Below are 21969 nucleotides of genomic sequence, written 5' to 3'. Positions count from 1 at the left end.
CACTGGCAACTGTGGGTGTATGTGCTCTGTGCCAAGATAGTTCCTTGCTGAATTAACCAGAGCTGGGTAACAGGAGCCAGGCTAGAACAGTTAGACAAAAAAAGACTTGAACGCTCTTTCCTTGACCCCGGAGACATAGTGAACTTTGTTCATCTCCTGAAGAAGTTGAGGCATTAGTGTGCTTTTTTGGCCATAGCTTCAATCCAGGACATTGTTGGTAATATTTCTGCCTAAAAAACATTGGAATTTGAGTGAATCAAACTGCGCCATTTCTCTGTATCCTAATCAAATAAAGCACCTACCCGAGCATATTCGACTCGTATTGAATAAACCACAGAGCAGAACGATGCCTAAGAACTTGAAGCTTTTTCCACTCCAGCACTGGTACGTTCATGTACTAATTACATCAACATTTCCTGCACAAATTCAGTCTAGCATAGAGCCTCTATAAATAGGGCAGTGCCATTTTGAGTGAATGTAATGAGTTGCATTCTCATTACAAAAAGTGAACTCTGCACTTGGCTGCCATCAGAAATGATTGTGATTAAACATCCAAAGATTCAAAGCTAAAAGTGTGATACCTAGCAGAGCAGATAACTTCTGTGGAAAGAAGAGAGTTAACGTTTCAGGTTGATGATCCTCCTTTGAACAGACATAATTCAACAAATTAGCTCTATTTTGAATGTTTGGACATTTGGTTCCTACAAAGAGTGTGACATTAAGTCTTATTGTAGGCTGACACTCGCATACAGACTGCTCCAAGTGGTTTATCCAATACAAATTGAATATGCTCGAGTAGGTGCGTTATTTGATTAGGATACAGAATTTGTACCTCGGGCCTAATTAATAATCGGAAAATTACAATGTTAAACAATTAATTTTGTTTTGTTTAACTGGCTTCAGAAAGGTATGGAATTTTGATCTTGTGGTTGAATGGCTGATTCTTTCACATTAAAATTCCATAAGCCTATAAGGGGTTATAAATTAATTTTGTTGTGGTATCACCAATTAGTTTCAAGTATTCTGGCCCATTTCTTTGGATCTCCTGTGCTGTCATTTGCATTGTTGGAGATTTGTGTGCAACCCACAGCATTTAATTCGCCTCCTGTGCTCATGAATGACCATTTATAACCCTTTATAAGTTTATGGAATTTTAATGTGAAAGAGTCAGCCACAAGATCAAAATTCCATACCTTTCTGAAGCCAGTTAAGCAAAAACTAATCTTTGACAAATATCTAATTAATTGTAAAAGACACATTGAGCTACATTTTTTTTAAACCATCTGCTCGATCCATTTGCAAATATGTACTTGAAATATATGACCATACCTCAAAGCTATAATGGACAGTCAGTCCATTCTTATAATACATCTTACCTTGTACCTTTTGTTAGGACTAATTTGGAAGTGTCAGCAGTCTGCAGCTTTAACATGTCCAAAGTGGAGGAGGTCTTCTCCACAGGAAAGTTCATGCAAAGTGCCACCTTTGACCAGTCCCATGTAAAATGGGTCAGATTTGGAGGATCGGTTCCAGAGCCGCGTCCTGGCTCAGTAAGTACTGTCCTGCTCTTGTCTATATTGATATAAATGAAGCAAAGTGTCTGACAGCTGTTAACAATAAACTATGGTGTATTCAATTGATTATATTCTAGTCAAACAACAATGTGACATTGCTGTAAAATAACGTGACATAACTACAAAAATTACAAATTTTTAGTTTGCCAGTTTCAATTTTTAATGAGTATGTTTGTAGAACACCATATGTTACCACATTCCTGTGCTAAGGAAGTCAGGTGTAAATAATTCATGACGATATGCAGACATATTATTGGATGCTTTGCTATCATAGCATCATGTTTAAAATGTGTGAACCAGAAATTCTGGAAGGCAGTAATCAAGAAGTAAAATGCTCTCATTTTAAAACCAATGCATCTTTTGCCACAATCATTTGTGCAGTTGTTAAGGACCACAATGATGTCTGTTTTCTTCCGTAATGTAATATTTTGTTTGTTCATTTTAGTTAAGGGTGCAAGTTGTTAATGCTGATATGTTATCCCAATCAATTGCTTTTTTCTCTTTTCAGTGCATAAACAATGAGGCGAGAGCTTTGAATTTCAATAACTCACTCATGTTGCCAGACAAAACTCTCCAGTTTGTTAAGGATCACCCTCTGATGGCAGACACTGTTAAACCAATTGGGAATAGCCCTAAATTGGTAAAGAAAAATGTCAACTATACACAGATTGTTGTGGACAGAGTTAGAGCACTTGATAACCTCCAGTATGATGTCATGTTTATTGGCACGGGTGAGTTTTTGTAACATTAACATGTTCTTTGAGCATAATATTTTCATTCACGGTAGAATTCCCTGTGTACACTTCCTGACAATTTTTATCCTCTTTTTACTTTGACATGGGTTGCAAGAAGTTAGAGATCTAATCTATCTATCTATATCTATATCTATCTTCTATATATAATTAAAACTGTGTGGCTGCTGGCTGGCTGCCGGCTGTGTGTGTTTCTGCCCGACTTGTGGCTGCCAGCCTTTGATTCGTTGCTACGCCAACGTCAGACCGAGAAACGCCGAGTTTTTTTCCATTTCGGTAGAGATTTCACTTTTCATTCCAAGTATCCACTCATTAAATTTTGTCGTGTTTATGTACACATTTTAAATAAAATCCTTCTCCCCCCACCCCCCCCCCACTCATTTTGTCGCCTCCTACTGGCCAGCGACCATAACGGCTGCTGGCGCCCGCATCTCCCCTCAAAGACTCCATTTAAAAGCAGCCGCACTGCTGATTCCTGAGCCGCTTGAGTTGGACGACCACGTCTCCCGTGGGGGCTACGGGTAGGGAACGGCTGCGTTGGGTGAGCAGACCCAATGAGTCTGCACTTGGTCTAGTATACTTTTGTGTGTGTGTGTGTGTGATTTAACGTACACTTTCATAAATGCACTCCTCTCTAGATTTGGTCAATTCTTTCCCCACGCTTTGAATGAAATTGTTCACAAAACATCACAAATTTCAAGATTCAGACTGCTGCATGAGTCACAGTGCCACCTCACAGATGTCCAATCATAATGGGTCTCATTTACATATATGACATCACAATGGGACAGGGGTGGCAGATTGGAACCTTCACGTGGTCGCACTAAAATCAAATTGCTGCATGAGTCACAGTGCCATCTCACAGATGTCTAATCACAATGGATCTCATTTACATATGCCATCACAATGGGACAGGGGTGGGAGATCTCTCTCACTCTCTTCTGCCCCCTGTGCCTTTCCTCCACTCCCCCTTCTCTCTCTCCCTTTCTCTCCCCCCCCCCCCCTTCCTCTCTCCCCCTAGTGATCTATATAATTCACTGTCCGTAAGGCTGCTGGAAACACAATTACTCCATGCTTTGAGGGAATAGAATGCAGTTGAGTACAGGACAGAATCGGGCCCTTCAGCCCACAATGTCTATGCTGAACATGATTACAAGTTCAGCTAATCTCTGCCTGCACATGATCCATATTACTCCATTCCCTGCACATCCACGTGCCTATCTGAATGCCTCTTAAATGCCACTGCCATATCTGCTGGTTGAAGATGTCTGTGGGTGATGCATATCCAGTTTAGCTGCGGTAACGAGATTATGTTGATTTTGATAATCCTTTGTTGTCCTGCTGATAGGATACTGCCACATGAAATGCTCTCTGATTTGCCACGGAGGTGCGTCTTTGCAAAACAGCTTATTAGCATATCTGTTCTGATGACATAATTCATTCAGAGGTTTATCGCTCAATGTTCACCTCATTATTTTGTTGCACACTAGCAACTCGGGTTATTCTGGCAATTGATAGAAGCAGCCAACCTTTGAAGTACAAGCTAAAATGTAGGCTGTAGTATAAATATCAAAGAAAACATCTGGAACGTTTTGTAAATTAATGATTACAGTATTAAAATTGGAAGAAAGAATATCTGGGAATGAAAAAGTTAAAAAGTTAAAAAAAAAAAAAAGTTTATCATATAGATATATATGACTTTCATTTGTCTATTGGTTAGTGTATTTTGAGAGAAACTGAACTGCAAAGTCGATATCATCCCAATCTTTTTTTAACGGCTTTCCTAAATTGAGACATGAGGAACTGAGGTGTGAGACGACACTTATCAAGATGTAAGAATTGATGGTTTTGTACTTCAGAATGTCAACATCAGTTGTTTCTTTTAGTCAAGATATTTGTGGGTTGTGGACAGATCAGAAGCTTGCATGTTCTGACGTTGGCCCCAGGAATTCTACTTTTGGGTTAGCTGAAGCCTGTATTGGCCGGAAAAGATATTTGGTCATCAGCAGCCAGGAACGGTAGAATTTCCCAAAGCTGATGTTATTTATTTATTTTTATTTGCTGGCGTTCAGTCCTTAATGGAGCTGTGCTCAGCAAATGGAAATAAATGAATTATTGTATCATTATCCACTATATTTACAGTAATTTACAAAATGTTTCAATGTTTGGGAGAGATAAATTAAAGCCAGAAAGGCTTGTGGTCAAAGTGGTCAAGGAAAGTTGGATTAGTTGAATGGTGGAGGAGGCTTGAAAGGTTGAGTGACCTTCTCCTGATCTAATGGTAAAAGGTTTTGTGATGAATAGTTACTTGGATGTTCTAATGTATATATTTTTGTTTTGTTTCAGATAAAGGATTGTTGCATAAAGCGATTAACTTTGACAATGAAATGCATATAATTGAAGAACTGTCTATTTTTTCTGGTTCTGAACCTGTACAGACATTGCTCTTGTCCAAAGAGGTAAATGTAAACCATGTAATGTTTGTCACTAAATAAATGTAAAAGCAAAGATATTCTGACTCAATTCAGTTTAGTTTATTGTCACGTGTAATGAGGTATAGTGAAAAGCTTTTTGTTGCGTGCTAACCAGTCAGCAGAAAGACAATACATGATTACAATCGACCAATTTACAGTGTATAGATACATGATAATAGAACAACATTTAGTGCAAGGTAAAACCAACAAGTCTGATCAAGGATAGTCCGAGGGTCACCAAAGAGGTGGATAATAGTTCAGCACTGCTCTCTGTTTGTGCTGGAGGATTCAGTTACCTGATACCAGCTGGGAAGAAACTGTCCCTGAATCTGGTGGTGTGCGTTTTCACACTTCACTACCTTTCCCCTGATGGGAGAGGGGAGTAGAGGGAATGGCCAGGGTGCAACTCGTCCTTTATTATGCTGCTGGCCTGGCCAAGGTAGCGTGAGGTATAAAAGGAGTCTGGGTCATTGGGATGCAGAAAAGTGAATTTACTTTTGCAAGTAAAACAATTATGCCTGGACAAAAAGAGCTCTCTTAGCACACTATAAACTAATATTGTAACTTCATATTTAAACCCAACTTAAAGTAAAAACCTTTTAACTTGAGCATTCTATAATCAGACTGAAGAAGGGTTCCAACCCAAAACGTTGCCTATCCATTTCCCTCACAGATGCTGCGTGACCCAATGAGTTACTCCAGCTCTATCTTTTGCGCAGGATTCTAGCATCTACAATTCCTTGTCTCTCCAAATTAAGGGTTCTGTTTTTTATTGACAGCAGATTAACAGTTTGCCAGTTTAAACATTAACGTGGTTTTTTTTAACAGTGGTTGGTATGGGACAGCTTGGAATTCTGGCTTGTCAGTTTCCTTGGTCTTTTATATTTATGCTCTACATTCAGCTAATTTAGACACTTGTTCTGGAGCTCTCCTAATTCATTTTTAATCTTTGCCTCTCCAATTTTTAAATGCACCTTTAATTTAATCTCTCTGACCAAGTATGTGACCACCTGTGCTAATAATGTGACTTTGTCAAATGTTGTCCAATTATGCTCCCCAGACTATTTAACCATGACAAAGGTGCTAAAACTATATTCTTGTATATTTTAAAAAATAGCGATTTTACTTTATATTTTTGAGAGGCTATTAAATAAAATAAGGCAGAATTAAATCTATGTAACTCTTTTTATAGATTTGAAAAACAGCAGGAAGTATATTATTTGACAAAGGATAGTAGCTTCATTCAAGCATTTTATTGGGCCATGAAGTAATTTTTGGAACACAAATCTAAATGCAAAGATAGTCAATGGAAAGCAGAGGAATGTTTAGATGAAATGGATGATAGCGAATGCCAGCAATAATCCCACTGACATCTCATTTCAGTGACAGCTACAATTAAAAAATGTTTCAAAAGATTTCAAACTAATAGCAGATTGAAAAGTATCTCTCCTACACAAAACAGCATTTCAGTGGGATGTTATTTCTGATTTTGACCAGGTTAATTTTCACCTTGGTTACTTCCTGCAGTGGATGATGTGAATTTGATTGGGTCAACATCCTCCCCCATTGCAACAACAAACTATTTTAATTATTCTGCTCATTCAAATGAATTGACCATTGAACTTTCCTCTTTTAGGACAGAAAGTATATCTATGCAGGGTCTCATTCAGGAGTAGTTCAAATTCCTGTTGCGTTTTGTGAAAAATATAAAACCTGCACAGATTGCATTTTGGCAAGGGATCCCTATTGTGCATGGAACTCCGAAAAGAAAAGCTGCACATGGATTATGGACAACAACAGCCATAACAAGTATGTGTATTGACAAAAAAAAACATATTTTAATTATGTCAATGATTTTCATGAGGGTTTTTCATGTGTTCATTTCTTAGTGTACTCCTGTGATAAGGCCACATTTGACCATGTACTAAGTGTACTGAAGTGATATTTCATATACTTAACTCCTGGTCAACATATCGCTCATGTTTGTGTTGCTAAAGTTTGCTACCATGGATATATTTAAAATAGAACATAGTTGACATTGTACAAAATTCTCAAGCTGCTTACATAAACATTCTTATTCCCAATTAATGATTGTTTACTCCAGATAAATCAAGGTTATTTTATCCAGTAATTCAATTTAGCAAGTTAAACAAAAACACTGACACATTATAGCAGAATAATATTCTAATTATGTATATAGTTGGTTTGATTTTGGAAAATGGATTTCTGGTGTTTACTTATACAGCTTCACAATTCTTTCATTTTGTACAATTACATTTTTTTTTCGTGCACTGAATTGTACAACTTGTGGAAGTACTGATAAGTGTTTTTACTAAATGATATTTGCTTCTTGTAACATTCACAATAGCTGGCATCTGAAAAATATGACTCTTGGCCATTGTCCATGACTGGCTCCAAGCACATTTGATGAGAAATATAAATATTTGTTTTGCCCCAAGAAGTTAATAATGTTTAACTTCTATGGAGAAAAAAAATGATATTTTCTGCATCTTTCCATTTGTAGATATTTGTTTCTGGTTTATCATCATCTTCCATATAATTGTCTTTGTTTCCTCCACACTGGGTTCTATGGTCCTGCATTACCAGGCACGTGCCGTCAGGATAGGCAAGGTAGGCACTGCCTACCCTGACTAAAATTATAACATGGTAATTACAAATATAAATAGTAAAGGCATTGAAGAATTTTGCCTATCTAAGAGATCGATCTCTTAGGTAGGCATAATTTTCCGTGCCTTTCATCCGCAGCGCTTGTAACCCTTGAAAGTCTGTGCAGCCCACGTGCCGTCAGCGCTGCCTGAAGCCGTCAATTTCAAGCGGGGCTGAAGGCAGCAGAAATTCTGCCTTTGCAGTACTGCGCATGCGCAGCGCAAGTTTCTTGGCGGGGTTTTCAAATATGGATTGGCATTATTTTAAGTGTATCTTAGGAAACAGGGAGAGAAGAATGGAGCTCGTGTACCAATGATGTGGTAAGTACATTTCTTGGTGATGTTTTTAAATACCGTATTTCCCGGGGTGTGGGAGTGGGGGGAGAGCTCCTTTCACAGTGTTTGGGGAGTCTGGCCCAGGATAAAGTTGCGGGGAGGGTAGGAACGTTGTGAAGGAGGGGATCTGGATCATACCAGTAACCCACTTGCGACGCTCCTTGCACGGAGCCACCGCATTGTGGCCTTAAATTCCTTAAAATCCTTAAATTCCGACAGTGCGATTGGGGTTACTCAGCTGTGGGAATTTAAGGATTTGCAGGAAACGCCTGACATGAGCGAGCGGCAGGTGAGAGGTGTTCAGAAGGAGAGCACTGCCAGAGGTGAGCGGGCCGGCAGAAGTCGTGAAAGTGGCGGCCAGTTCTGCTGTCGGGTCCCGGCAGCCGCTCGCAGCTCCCCGAGCTGCTTCTATCCCCGGCTACAATGCGGTGGCGCCCGGAGCGCCGAGGCAGCAGTGAGTGAGCGAGTTACTGGCATTATCCCCGACCCCCTTCTTCTCAACACTCCTGCTCTCCCCGCAACTTTACCCCTGGCACAGACTCTCCACATGCTGTGAAAGGAACACTCCCCCAATTGGTCCCTTGAACAAGTGTTGTCATTCAGTTAGATGACAACTGATTCAACTTGTTCCTGTGCTCCCGGTTTTCCCACTATCTCTCCACCTGCCATCACCCTTCACACCCCCCCCCCCCCCCCCCCCCCCCCCAACCTATTCAGTAATTCAGAATAAAGGAGACTAGGAAGCCTCGGGCAAATTGAATTGTTACTATTTTTATTTTCACGAAGAGAACAATCTGCGCATGCGCGGTTTAATTTTTTTTTTTTAAAGCCGACTGACTGCCTACCCTGAGTAATTACTTACGGCACGTGCCTGTGCATTACCTACATATCCTACAGGCACGTGCCGTCAGGGTAGGCAAGGTAGGAACTCTTTTTCCCCCCCCCCCCCCCCAATTGGTCCCATGAACTGCCTACCCTGACTAAAATTATAATAATTAAATATGAATAGTAAAGGCACGGGAGAATTATGCCTACCTAAGAGATCGATCTCTTGGATAGGCATAATTCTCCCGTGACTTTCATCTGCAGTACATGTAATACGCGAAAGTCTGTGCATCTCATGTGCCGTCGACGCTGCTTCATGCCTTCAAAGACAAGGAGCTGAAGGCAGCTGAAATTCTGCCTTTTGCACCGTGGACTGCGTGCATGTGCTGCGCTGCAGCCTACTGCGCATGTGCAGCGCAAGTGTCTTGGCGGGTTTTTCAAACATGGATTGTCATTATCTTAAGAGTGTCTTAAGAAACAAAGAGAGAAGAATGGAGTTCATGTACAAATAATGTGGTACGTAAATTTCTTTGAGCTACATGTTTTTAAATACCGTATTTCCCGGCACGAAAATTTACCTGTGTCTTGTAGGCCGAAGGTTAGGTTGTTAGACAAGAAAGATAGACTTGACTATCCCTCCGTACAGCAACATCAAGAACGATGATGCTGTACTGAGGAATAGCCAAGTCTATCCCTCATTGCGGCTATAAAAGGACAGCGCTGCTGGGGGGGGGGGGGGGGGGGGGGGGGGGAAGAGTTCCTTTCACAGCATGTGAGGAGTCTGGCCAGGGGTAAAGTTGTGGGGAGGGCAGGAGTGTTGAGAAGGAGGGGTTCGGGGATCATGCCAGCAACTCACTCACCGCTGCCGCGGCTATCCGGGCGCATCCACAGCATTGTGGCCGGAGAGGGAAGTAGCTCGGGTGGCTGCGTGCGATCATGGGACCAATTGAGGTTACTCGCGCTGACACAGGAGTAAGCTCCACCGCCAGCTGTCCTGTTATCCATCGCACGGAGATCCGCTCGAGCTGGTCCCCTCACTGCAGTGAATGCCATGCAGTGTCACCCAGCGCAGCAAGTGAGGCCATGTCCTGCTCCCGGTGGCAGTCGGAATTTAAGGATTTGCTGGAAGAGGACATCCTTGTGATTGAGGCAGTGCAGCGTAGGTTCACGAGATTGATCCCTGGGATGGCGGGACTGTCATATGAGGAATGATTGAAAAGACTAGGCTTGTATTCACAGGAGTGTAGAAGGATGAGGGGGGGATCTTATGGAAACATATAAAATTATAAAAGGACTGGACAAGCTAGATGCAGGAAAAATATTCCCAATATTGGGCGAGTCCAGAACCAGGGGCCACAGTCTTAGAATAAAGGGGAGGTCATTTAAGACTGAGTGGAGAAAAAACTTTTTCACCCAGAGAGTTGTGAATTTGTAGAATTCCCTGCCACAGAGGGCAGTGGAGTCCATTCACTGGATGGATTTAAGAGAGAGTTAGATAGAGCTCTTGAGGCTAGTGGAGTCAAGGGATATGGGGAGAAGGCAGGCACGGTTATTGATTGGGTACGATCAGCCATGATCACAATGAATGGCGGTGCTGGCTCGAAGAGCCGAATGGCCTCCTCCTGCACCTATTTTCTATGTCTATATGTTAGGCTGACTGCTCTAAAACAGGGTAATTTTTTATTCTGAATATAAGACCTCTTTTGCTCCCTTGAATAGATCTAAAATATGTTTCAAACGTTATTTATTGACGTATGTGCGTTCTGAATAATTTAACTTTTTTCTCTTGAACTAACATTACTAAGAATGATCACCTGGTACATGACTGTTTAGTTAGCCACAGTTTGTTAATGAACTAAAATCTTTGAGTTGCTGCACCTGATATGATTCTCGCTGAAATTGAGAGATGCTATAAAAATACATGTCTTTATTTTCCGTTTAATTGTGAAGCTTTGGGTGAGTGACAGTTTTAGTGTGTGGCACACAGTATAATGGGTTTAGGTTTTACTAATCTAAGTGCTCTGTACTGTTTTCTTCCCAAAATGCTTTTAAAGTGGTGATTGTTTGAAGTTATTTATATGATGGGTGGGTCCAACCATTAAGCTCGCTGTTTTTATTCCACAGTGATTTGATGCAGTTTCTGAATGGAAATGCAGCTCACTGCAAAATCAAAGATGGTATGTGAACACATGCTGATTCTCATAATTTAACTGCATGTCATTTATTTGTCACTAGCTCTGCACATTAGGAGGTAATCCTTTGGTCAATCTGTTGTTGGAAGAAGATACGGTTTTCACTAGTGGTTTAATATTCTGGTAATCCACATTTGATATTTGATACGGCTAATCATGATCAGTTTAACGCTAAAGATCTATAAATTAGATGCTCATTATTTTACATTGGTGTGCTAGTGCCTTCAATAATGTCCATCTGCAATCACTGCTTTCAACCTAAAAAAATAATTGTGCATGAGCACCGTAACTGAAAATTGTGTTTAAATAATGAACAATACCCAGCAAAGCTGCAGAGACATATTACTGTCGACCTCAGTGTGTGGCGTGTCTGTTTCCACCCAGAAATCCCGCACAAAATTCCAAAGCTTGCCTTGGGGGAATTGTGAATTCATTGGTATTTTGATCAGAGCAAGTAACTAATGTGCAGGCAGTCTGTTCGTTCCACTGGTCAATTCCAGAGTGATAATTAGTGAAGACCGGACAAAATTGTCCATCTGGTCACAGCTGGTGCAGAGCATTGAATACCTCAGGGTGAAGCTTCCCGTGCAAATGAGAAAATTAGTCTTAAATAATGGGGAACAAAGAGCTATATTCATCCATTTTAATCATTGAAATCACTTTTTCCTTTCAAAGTAAATGGCAGGACAGCTATGGAAATATAAAGTTGGTCCAATGATATAACTGCTTTGAAGAAGAATTTAAATCTGAGGATATTTCAGACAGAAATACTGTGCATGGCTTTTAGTTGACATAAGAAAAAGACAGGATTGTTTAAGTGTTTTAATATGCAATCTACAAATCAGAATTATGATTATTGGTATATCTAAAACTGCCAGTGGATATCATTCTTCATACACTGTCAGTATTTCAGCAAACAACAAATGTGTATCAAAGGTTACAATACTTCACACCTCAACATGGAAATGTTGATGAATTGAGATTTTAATCCAATCTTCACGGACCTTTACAAGCTGATAAATCTAGAAGGGTTTCCTGCGTTGAAGGGAGTAATAACTGTTTGTGTGAAGAGACATTGAACATTCTGGACATTTATCTCCCGTTGAATTATATAAAAGCAATATTTGGATACGTGTGAATGCCAGAAGGCAAAGATGTTGTAAATTTACCAATTATGGGAGATGGCACTGCCGAGTAGTAACACTGTGTATTTTGTAAAGCATCTTAACTAATATAGCCCTATACTCCATGACACTTCACTAGGATGCTGTCCAATTGAGCTTGACAAGGCACAGAGGACACCATCCCCCCCCCGACCTCCCCATCTCCCACACCGAACGGTCTGTCCTCAGCAGAGGTCTTACCTTTGTCCCCCTCCGTCCCCATCTCAATGAGTTCCGCGCCCACCATGACTTGAAGCGCTTCTACCGTCGCCTCCGCCTCACAGTGCACTTCCATGGGAAGGAGTCCTCGCCCCCCAATGATGACCCTTTTTCCCGTCTCCAACGCACCCCCTCCTCGTGGAACCCCTCTCGTAAAGTCCCGGCTCTGGAACTCTTTATCCAGAACTGCCGCCGCGACGTCAACCACCTCAACTCCAATCTCTCCCCCCCTGAACGCACTGCCATTGAATCACTCCGCAAAAACCCAGATTGGGTTATCAAACCAGCCGACAAGGGAGGTGCCGTGGTAGTCTGGCGCGTCGATCTCTACAAAGCTGAGGCCACGCGCCAACTCTCGGACACCTCCTCCTACTTACCCTTGGACCATGACCCCACTGACGAGCACCAGGCCACCATATCTAGCACCATCACCGACTTCATCAATTCCCACGCCCTGCCCGACCAAGCTTCCAACCTCATCGTACCCCAGCCCCGCCACGACCCGTTTTTACCTTCTCCCCAAAATCCACAAACCCGGCTCTCCCGGCAGACCCATTGTCTCTGCTTGTTCGTGCCCCACCGAACTCATCTCCATATACCTTGACTCCATACTATCCCCCTTGGTCAAATCCCTTCCCACCTATGTTCTAGACACCTCAGATACTCTCCGCCGCCTCCGCGCATTCCACTCTCTAGGCCCTCACCCCCTCATCTTCACCATGGATGTCCAGTCACTCTACTCCTCCATCCCCCACCAGGATGGCCTCAAAGCCCTCCGGTTCTTCCTCGACCAGAGGAGCAACCTATACCCAGCCACTGACACCCTCCTCCGCCTAGCGGAGTTGGTCCTCCCCCTCAACAACTTTACGTTTGACTCCTCCCATTTCCTCCAAACACAAGGCGTAGCTATGGGCACACGCATGGGCCCCAGCTACGCCTGCCTCTTTGTCGGGTACGTTGAACAATCCTTGTTCAATACGTACCAGGGCCCCATCCCTGACCTCTACCTCCGTTACATTGACGACTGCTTTAGGGCCACCTCCTGCACCCACACACAACTGACTGATATCATCCACTTCACCACCAACTTCCATCCGGCACTCCAATACACCTGGACCATTTCCGACACTTCCCTACCATTCCTTGACCTCACCATCTCCATCGCAGGGGACAGACTTCTGACCGACATACACTACAAACCAACTGACTCACATGGCTATCTGGACTACACGTCTTCCCACCCTGCCCCCTGTAAAGACTCCATCCCCTACTCCCAATTCCTCCGCCTACGCCGCATCTGCTCCCAGGATGAGACGTTCCACACCAGGGCATCGGAAATGTCCTCGTTCTTCAGGGAACGGGGATTCCCCTCCGCCACCATAGATGAGACTCGCACCAGGGTCTCATCCATACCCCGCAACACTGCTCTCTCACCCCATCCCCGCACTCGCAAAAAGGGCAGAGTCCCCCTAGTCCTCACCTTTCACCCCACCAGCCGTCACATACAACAAATAATCCTCCGTCATTTCCGCCACCTCCTACGTGACCCCACCACTCACCACATCTTCCCATCTCCCCCTATGTCTGCCTTCCGCAAAGACCGCTCCCTCCGCAACTCCCTTGTCAATTCTTCCCTTCCCTCCCGTACCACCCCCTCCCCGGGCACTTTCCGTTGCAACCGCAAGAAATACAACACCTGTCCCTTTACCTCCCCCCTCGACTCCATTCAAGGACCCAAGCAGTCGTTCCAGGTGCAACAAAGGTTCACCTGTATCTCCTCCAACCTCATCTACTGCATCCGCTGCTCTAGATGTCAGCTGATTTACATCGTGGAGACTAAGCGGAGGTTGGGCGATCGTTTCGCCGAACACCTCCGCTCAGTCCGCAATAACCTACCTGAACTCCCGGTGGCTCAGCACTTCAACTCCCCCTCCCATTCCCAATCCGACCTCTCTGTCCTGGGTCTCCTCCATTGCCAGAGTGAACAACACCGGAAATTGGAGGAACAGCACCTCATATTCCGCCTGGGTTGCTTGCGTCCGGATGGCATGAACGTTGAATTCTCCCAGTTTTGCTAGCCCTTGCTGTCTCCTCCCCTTCCTTAACCCTCGAGCTGTCTCCTCCCATCCCCCCCGCCCTCGGGCTCCTCCTCCTCCCTTTTTCCTTCCTTCTCCCCCCCCCACCCCCCATCAGTCTGAAGAAGGGTTTCGGCCCGAAACGTCGCCTATTCCCTTCGCTCCATAGATGCTGCTGCACCCGCTGAGTTTCTCCAGCATTTTTGTGTACCTTCGATCTTCCAGCATCTGCAGTTCCTTCTTGAACACAGAGGAGAGCTTGATCAGATGACCAAAACTTTAATTGGATGCAATGTGTTGCCTGAGAGAAGTAGAGAGCTTTGTGGGGAGAATTACAGTGCTTGAGGCCTTGACAACCCAGTATCCCAGCTTGCAGCAGTGGATAACTTAAGCTTAATGGGATGATGGAGAATCCTGAATTGGGGAAATGCAAATACCTGTGAGTGTTATCAGACAGGAGAAGACTGGAGAATTAGGCTAGGCCATGGAGGAATCGTGGAAAAATTGGGGGGGAAAGGCCATTCAGTTAAAACATATTCCCATCTTCTAACACTTGATTTATTGTCAAACATCATGATTTTGTCTTAAACATTCAGACCCTTTATACTTTGTCTTGATTTCCACCTCTGCCGCCCTTCAAAGCAGTGACTTTCAACTCTGTTTTCCTCTGGATTAAAAAAAAATCCTCAAAGATAACCTTCACGTTTCTTGCAAGTTCTGGAAACATAGAAAATAGGTGCAGGAGGAGGCCATTCGGCCCTTCGAGCCAGCACCGCCATTCATTTTGATCATGGCTGATCATCCCCTATCAATAACCCGTGCTTGCCTTCTCCCCATATCCCTTGACTCCACTAGCCCCTAGAGCTCTATCTAACTCTCTCTTAAATCCATCCAGTGACTTGGCCTCCACTGCCCTCTGTGGCAGGGAATTCCATAAATTCACAACTCTCTGGGTGAAAAAGTTTTTTCTCACCTCAGTCTTAAAATGTATTTCCCACTGGTAAGTCTCAGTTCCATTGTTTGAAAGGAAATAAAACTAGCCAATACAATCTTTCCTCATAATTAAAAACACACAGTACTGGAGTAATTCTGGGGATCTTGCAGCATATCTGGAGAACATGGATAGGTGACGTTTTGGGTCAGGGCCCTTCAATCTGTTCTCCACAGAACGTTAAACACACAGTTGGGGCCTGTATATATTTCTAGTGTAACTCTCCTTGCCTTGTGATGTTTTACTGGTTTAATAAACATTCTGGGAATTTAGTGCATGGTTACCTGGTTAAGACCTACACCCCCTTCTCCAGGTATTTGTGAGATTCACATTTGTAATTCTAATGCACCATATCATTTAACTCCTTTTTATATTTTTTCAATTCTCCGTGTCTAAAACCAATAAATGTGTAATAAGCTTCAAATCCTTCATGTGATTCCTTATTTTATTTAAAGCAAAGCATAATATTATATTTCCCAAGAATAAACAAGCTTACTATTACAACACAATTGTGAATTGTGTTCACAGATAACAGAATGGATTGAAGTATAAATCAGAATTGTTCATTCACATTCATGAAACAGAATGAGATTTAGCCATTGTGCATTCCTTAAATTAAGCAGTGCGTAATTTTATAATTATTCATTCATTAGTATGTTTAGCTGGCAGTGTTGTGAAATACGAGGAGGGGAAAAAAGCTATTTGTTTTATGTTTTATTTCACAGTGGAATCTGTTGAATCTGAAGAGCTCGTGGTGGATCAAGGAGGATTGAAAGAACTGAAGTGCCTGCCTGCATCCAGACTGGCTAAAGTTAGATGGAAGTTAAATAACACACTTCTCAGTGAGACTTCAAAGTATCGAATTGATAAAAACAAACTGCTGATTTTTCATCTTACTGAAGCTGATACTGGTGTCTATGACTGCTGGACCACAGAAGCTGTGAAGGCAGACATCTACGAACAGCTAGTGAAAAGGTATTCTCTGATCGTTGAGGGTCCATCCAACGCAATAGCAGCATCGCCAACTGAGACGGAAGGTAAATCTACAGTGACAAGCACAGATAAAGAAAGGAAATCACCTCACGCAATCACACCCCGGATTCAAACTGAGCTTTCCACTTCAACAATGCTCCAGATTTCAGCTGGCATGCCCTCAATCCCCATGCTCATACCTACTGATCATAATGATTTGGAAGTAGAAACTAAAATTGCCAGAAGTTCTACTGAGTCTGAAGGAATTAATAGCATTCTGTTGTTTTTCCTCGTGGTAATTACACTTCTATTCCTGATGCTAATTATTTACAATTGTTACATGAAATATTTGCCAGGTCCTTGCTTGAAACTAAGTTTAGATAAAGTCGGTGATGGGAAGAAACCCAAATTTGATTATGATAATGTTTCTGAGGAGCTTGTAAAGCAGCAGCCAGCGAAAATCAATGGAGATAATCTAGGTAGTGAGCAGATTACAACTGGTGATAAGGGTTATGAAACTGAATCAGACTGTGGGAATGGCAAAATTCCTAACACAGAGAAGCCCCAAGAGTTAAAGCAAATCCAGGAAAACCACTCCATCAAATCTATTGATCTGGAGAAAGATGCAGATATTAAATACATTGATGAGGAGGCACAGAGCCTTTGCTAGCAGTCGGCCATAGATACATTGTTTATTAACGGGAGAGTAGGAAGTCTTTAAGAAATAGTCCAATTTATGAAATGCTATAAAATGTTACAGTAGATTACATAAATTCTTTAAAATGGTGTTAAAAGTGAAGTTCGCTCTCTTGTATTCAACCTGCATTATATTCAGCAGTCTCTGATTAGAATTTATATCTTTTCACTATATAGATGATTTGTAGTTCATTCCAAATTGGAAATTATTAATTTATCAAATTGGTAAATCTCAAGATACTGTCCAAATTGGAGCATGAATCTTTTTTTGCATACACTGTATATGTGATATTTTGTATTGCACTGAAATTTGAGTAATATTCTGTAAGAGATATTTGTAGTTTATTGCTGTATCTAATGTAGGTTGATGCTTTTGTTTATGCTAACATTGTACACCTCAGGGATCTGACCGTGAATCTTAAATTTGTAGGCTTTATTTTAACTTTCCTCATGCAAATAGAGAAAGGACTGTTACAATGATGTGAGTGTGTGTTTGTGTCTAACTTTAAATGATGTACATGTGTTAAGGTGAAGCATGGGGTCTACAGGCCTTTGATTCATAGAAGTAATACATTTTAAAAGGAATAATATGCATTGTTAAAATGCTTTTACTGAGCCATGGCCACAGCAGAGGGCCTAATCGAAAGACTTTTACCTGTGGAAGAATATTGCTACTCGGCTGCATATTGTGCCAATTATGGTCACATTGATACAGAGATTACCTTTTCTTGCGGTATGGATCAAATCATATACTGTGGACAAAGACTGAAAATGACCAGACGGCCACATCTTTTGCAGAGTTGTTGCTATTGGGCTGTGGATTTTGAAAGGCCCGATGGACCTAAAGAACTGATGGAAATGCATGGGAACCTGTGTTTTGCTGCTACAGATATTGAATTATTTTAGTAACCCACTGAACTGCTGCAGAAAATAAGAGCAACAGTTGCAATTAACCAGCTTTCTAACCTCCTGATGGTATGGCAGCACGAGACACTTGTATTTTAAGTTTATGTATAGTAAGCATTTTATTTTCTGGCAACTTTATCTGCTCATGTGGGTGTATATATGTATATGCAAATGGAGGTTCCATTGAAATTGTTCAACAAAAGGTTTTATGTAGAGTTAGCATTGAGAAATTATTTCATATGCTACAGTTAGTGGTATAAATCGATTCTTTCAAAGAGAATTGAGTATAAAGTTGTTTATTTTTTTTAAATTGTAAACAGAATTTGAGGGCAACAAAGATACCGTCATCTTTTACAGAAATAACATTTGATAGAACCCTATGTGTTTGAGCATATGTGTTTGTTCTCAGTCTGTCGCACATTCAGAAATGTTTGGAGCCCTTTAGTGCTGCTACTTCTGCCTGACTCAGTCCATTTATCTTTTATCCCATAGTGCATGACTGATCTTCTTTGTAGTATTTGTATCTTTGCAACTCTGTTTGCTTTGTGCCTTTTCTGTCTCACAGCTTTTCCTGTTTTACCTTTCACTCCTATTGGTTCCACCTCCACCTTTTGGGCATGATCCACCACCTTCCCTTGCTTTTACCCCATCTGAAGGGTCCAGTGCAGTTGTCCAGTTATTGCCACCGCTGCTCAGCGACCAGACAAACACTGTTTGTAGACCCGGATCTGTTCATCTCTTCTGTCAAGCTACTGGTGAGTAAGCATCTGCTAACAGGAGTATAAGTTTGTATAATTAGGCGACGGACAGAGAGAGAGAGAAAGAGTTTTCCTTTTTAGTGCTGAAAACTACTAGTGGTCTCATTACCAAGGACGAGTGGTTTAAACGTATTGACTGCAAATGCGAGTTTTATGATGCTTTAAGTCCAGAACCATTTCCTGCAATTGTTAGATTTTTCTGTACAATAATGTAAAGAATTTTATTAAGTACTTGTTTTTATTTTTGTTTTTCACTTGGCCGATAGTTTGTGAAATGTGGTAATGTTTGTGTATTGATCATTTTTGACATTGTTTTTAACCAAATTCTACAATAAAATTAAAAATGCCAAAATCCATTGTACTTTGAGTATAAATCTAATAATGTATATGAGCAGTTTCATGGCACAATATGATGCAAGTCTTGTGTGATATATTATAATGACATAGACAATGCAAGTGCAGAGAGATACATCATTGAATTAGTGGTTCAAAGAAGAACCTTCTGACCATAAACATTTGGAAAAACTAACCTTTTGTTGGATGATGGTCTGGAAATGGTCCATCAGGTGGGACTGTGCAGGGAACCCATTGGAATACATTTTAGAGGCAAGTATGATGAGGCAAGTGCACACATTAAATGTGTTCACACGTTGGAAAAGCTGGTTTTGGTGACATAGAGGATTTGACATTTATGGTGGAATAGTCTACGATGCCAAGTTTGCTAACTCTGGTACAGTTTCAGACACAAGTTTGAGAAAGGGGTGGAGTTTGTGATGGGTCCCAATCGCTTTACTCCAATATTTTGTGAGAAGTAACTTCTTATTCATTGGAAGTCATGGCCTTGTGAAGTAGGGGTGGTTTTCATCATTTTCAGATTATATTATGTATGGGAATCCGTGGTAGAGAAATAGAAAGGACTGATGACCAACTTAAATTCTTGCAGTGGTGAATGCAGAAAATAGACAATTAATGCTAGTGATTCTTTGATTATGACCAAGTGTCTGGGAATAAGTTGTGGGATGCCACTTAACAAGATGTTAGTGGTGGATAGTGTGATCAACTGTGTCAAGACTTGGTGGAAGAAGAAAGGGGAGAGGATTTTCACCATGATCACAGAGAATGCCATTGGTGGTTTTGGTATGGAGTGCTTGGATGCAGTGTCAGGCTGAAAAACTAGTTAGACTTCTAATCGACCTTTTAGTTACCCAACTGAAGATCAGGAGATATATTGTGTGTGCGTGTGCGTGTGTGTGTGTGTGTCTCTGTCTCGATTGTACCTGTATCCGCACCTGAAGCTTGTTTTGAGTGTTTTATCCCTGATGAGCACTCCAAAAAAACGCAAAGGTGAGTGATTTTCAAGAGCAGGTGGTACTCTTCTGTTTTAGATCATTTCGATTGTCATACTACCTGCATTATATGTCCTTCAAAACTTTCTTCCTTTAGTGTCAACATTTTGTTATTTATAGAGCATGTTTAGATAGTGGTGTTCTTTGAAGATCACGTTAGGTTGGAGAAGTTGCATGGTTTCCAGTGAATTTTTCAAACCCAATGAAATTTAGTGAGATACAGCAGGAAGTTAACGGTGCTTTCCATGGAAAGAGGAGAAATAGGACCTTTATGATTAAACAATGATTGCTATAATCACGCAAAGAAGTCACAAATTTTTTTTTGCATTAGAGCACCTTCACTCGGTGACAGGAGAGAAAGCCACTTATCTAGGTCTTTAGTACTAAGATGGGTGACGTAAGCAGTAGATATGGCAGCATAATATTATAAGCATAGTCAATTAAGGGGAAGTGCAAAATTGGAATGCAAATCTCAAAGTATGCAAATGTGAGGATCTCTTTTTTGTGAGCAGAGTAGAACATATAGGTAGTGAAAAAGCTAGAAACAAGACAAGACAAAAAATATCTGAGGATTTATGCACATAATGTATTTGCCATAAAGGGCAGGTGCTCACAGCCCTGCTTAGACTCCACCAGCAGTATATTGAACAGTTCAGAACATTGCATTTTTGGCAGCACACATTTATGAGAAAAAAATAAACTCCATGGATTAAATTAATGAATGATTATGGAATTTGGGGAGTTTTAGAATATATTGAACAATCCTTTCAAGAACATTGTTTTTTTTCTGCTTGAGGGGGACGCTGGACTGGCAGTAAATTTTAAGACTTCCTCAATTGAAGCTAGGAAATGTTTAGAACATTGTTCCCCCAAATAGTAGTTGATGAGTTGATTGTTACTTTTAAATCTGCAGAGAGACAAGAAACAGGTGGTTCTGGATCACAGACCAGCCATAATGTAGAGTAGAATAGGGACAAAATAGCCCACACCTGATCCTGTGCTCTTAACAGAGCTGCCAAGTACTATGGATTTTCCGTATTTTGTACGGAAATGCGATAAGAATACGGATGTACAGATTTGCTTTGTAAAATACGGATTTTTTAAATATCGGCCCGACTTCCTGTTTCATCTTGCTGCTTAAAAAATGCAAGGATATAAAAAAAGTCATGCTGTAACTCTAAAAATTATAGCAGATTAAATCTATTAGTATTTTAAATTTCAAGATCTGGATGATTATTTTTGTAAGCTTTGATCTGCCTGTCCCGCTACAGGTTTAAACAGCGCTCTCAGTTTAGCACGTGGGAATTTAAACGAACAGCACCATGGGTTCTAATTATAGCGCTACCAGCTGGAGCGCTATTGCCTTTACACATAGCGCTATGGCCACAGCGCTATGGGTCGCAGACTATTCGGGGAGGGGGGAGGGAGGGAGAAAAAAAGGAAGAGGAAAGGGAGGGAGGGAAAGGGAGAGAGGGCGGGAGAGATGGAGGGAAAAAGGAAGGAGGGAGAGAGAGGGAGGGAGAGGGGGGCTTCCAAAATGGCTTCTACATCATCGGGTGCTAAAAGCAGGAAGCAGCCGTTCAAACAGAGGTATACAAAGGTAAGGTGCATAGAAGACATGTCAATTGGTAGCAAAGTTATGTATTCTTGTACTTACACGCACATAAAAAAGCAACATTTTTTTCAGCAAAATGGCACCGTGAAAAATACTGATTTCCTCAGCAAAATACTGATTTTCAGGTACTAGAATACTGAAATGCTCTGACAAAACTTGGCGGTTCTGTCTTAAGGCCACGGGTTAGTGTAGCAGTCTAATGTTACTCTAACGTAAGCATCACAGAAACTGAAATGCAAGTGTGATTCTAGATGCAACTTGGAAGAAGTTGACTATTAATAACTTTATGGTATTGTATATTGACAAAATTGATCCTTTTTGGGTCTGCTTTTTGTCCACTTCCTTTTTAATTGTCTAATTTCTACTTATTGGCATATTCCTATGACGAGGGGTTTGACAGTTAGGATGG

At 41.5% G+C, this 21969-nt stretch overlaps 1 protein-coding gene across 4 annotated transcripts in view; it reads left to right on the top strand.

Moving 5' to 3' along the window:
* Nucleotides 1-21969, top strand: part of sema4d (semaphorin 4D) — a 156775-nt gene that overhangs the window by 113225 nt on the left and 21581 nt on the right. For 2 of the 4 annotated variants that reach the window (XM_033017733.1, XM_033017734.1), the window contains 6 exons: nucleotides 1394-1550; nucleotides 2083-2305; nucleotides 4673-4785; nucleotides 6437-6609; nucleotides 10752-10804; nucleotides 15993-18953. In XM_033017733.1, coding sequence (XP_032873624.1) covers nucleotides 1394-1550; nucleotides 2083-2305; nucleotides 4673-4785; nucleotides 6437-6609; nucleotides 10752-10804; nucleotides 15993-16909 — 1636 coding nt within the window. In that variant the 3' untranslated portion in view covers nucleotides 16910-18953. Of the gene's footprint in view, nucleotides 1-1393; nucleotides 1551-2082; nucleotides 2306-4672; nucleotides 4786-6436; nucleotides 6610-10751; nucleotides 10805-15992; nucleotides 18954-21969 lie in introns of those variants that run through there. The other 2 variants (XM_033017735.1, XM_033017736.1) reach the window with 2 other exon arrangements.

Source organism: Amblyraja radiata, chromosome 3 (assembly GCF_010909765.2).
Source record: "Amblyraja radiata isolate CabotCenter1 chromosome 3, sAmbRad1.1.pri, whole genome shotgun sequence".
NCBI classification, from domain to species: domain Eukaryota; kingdom Metazoa; phylum Chordata; class Chondrichthyes; order Rajiformes; family Rajidae; genus Amblyraja; species Amblyraja radiata.
This window is presented reverse-complemented; position numbering and strand designations above follow the sequence as displayed.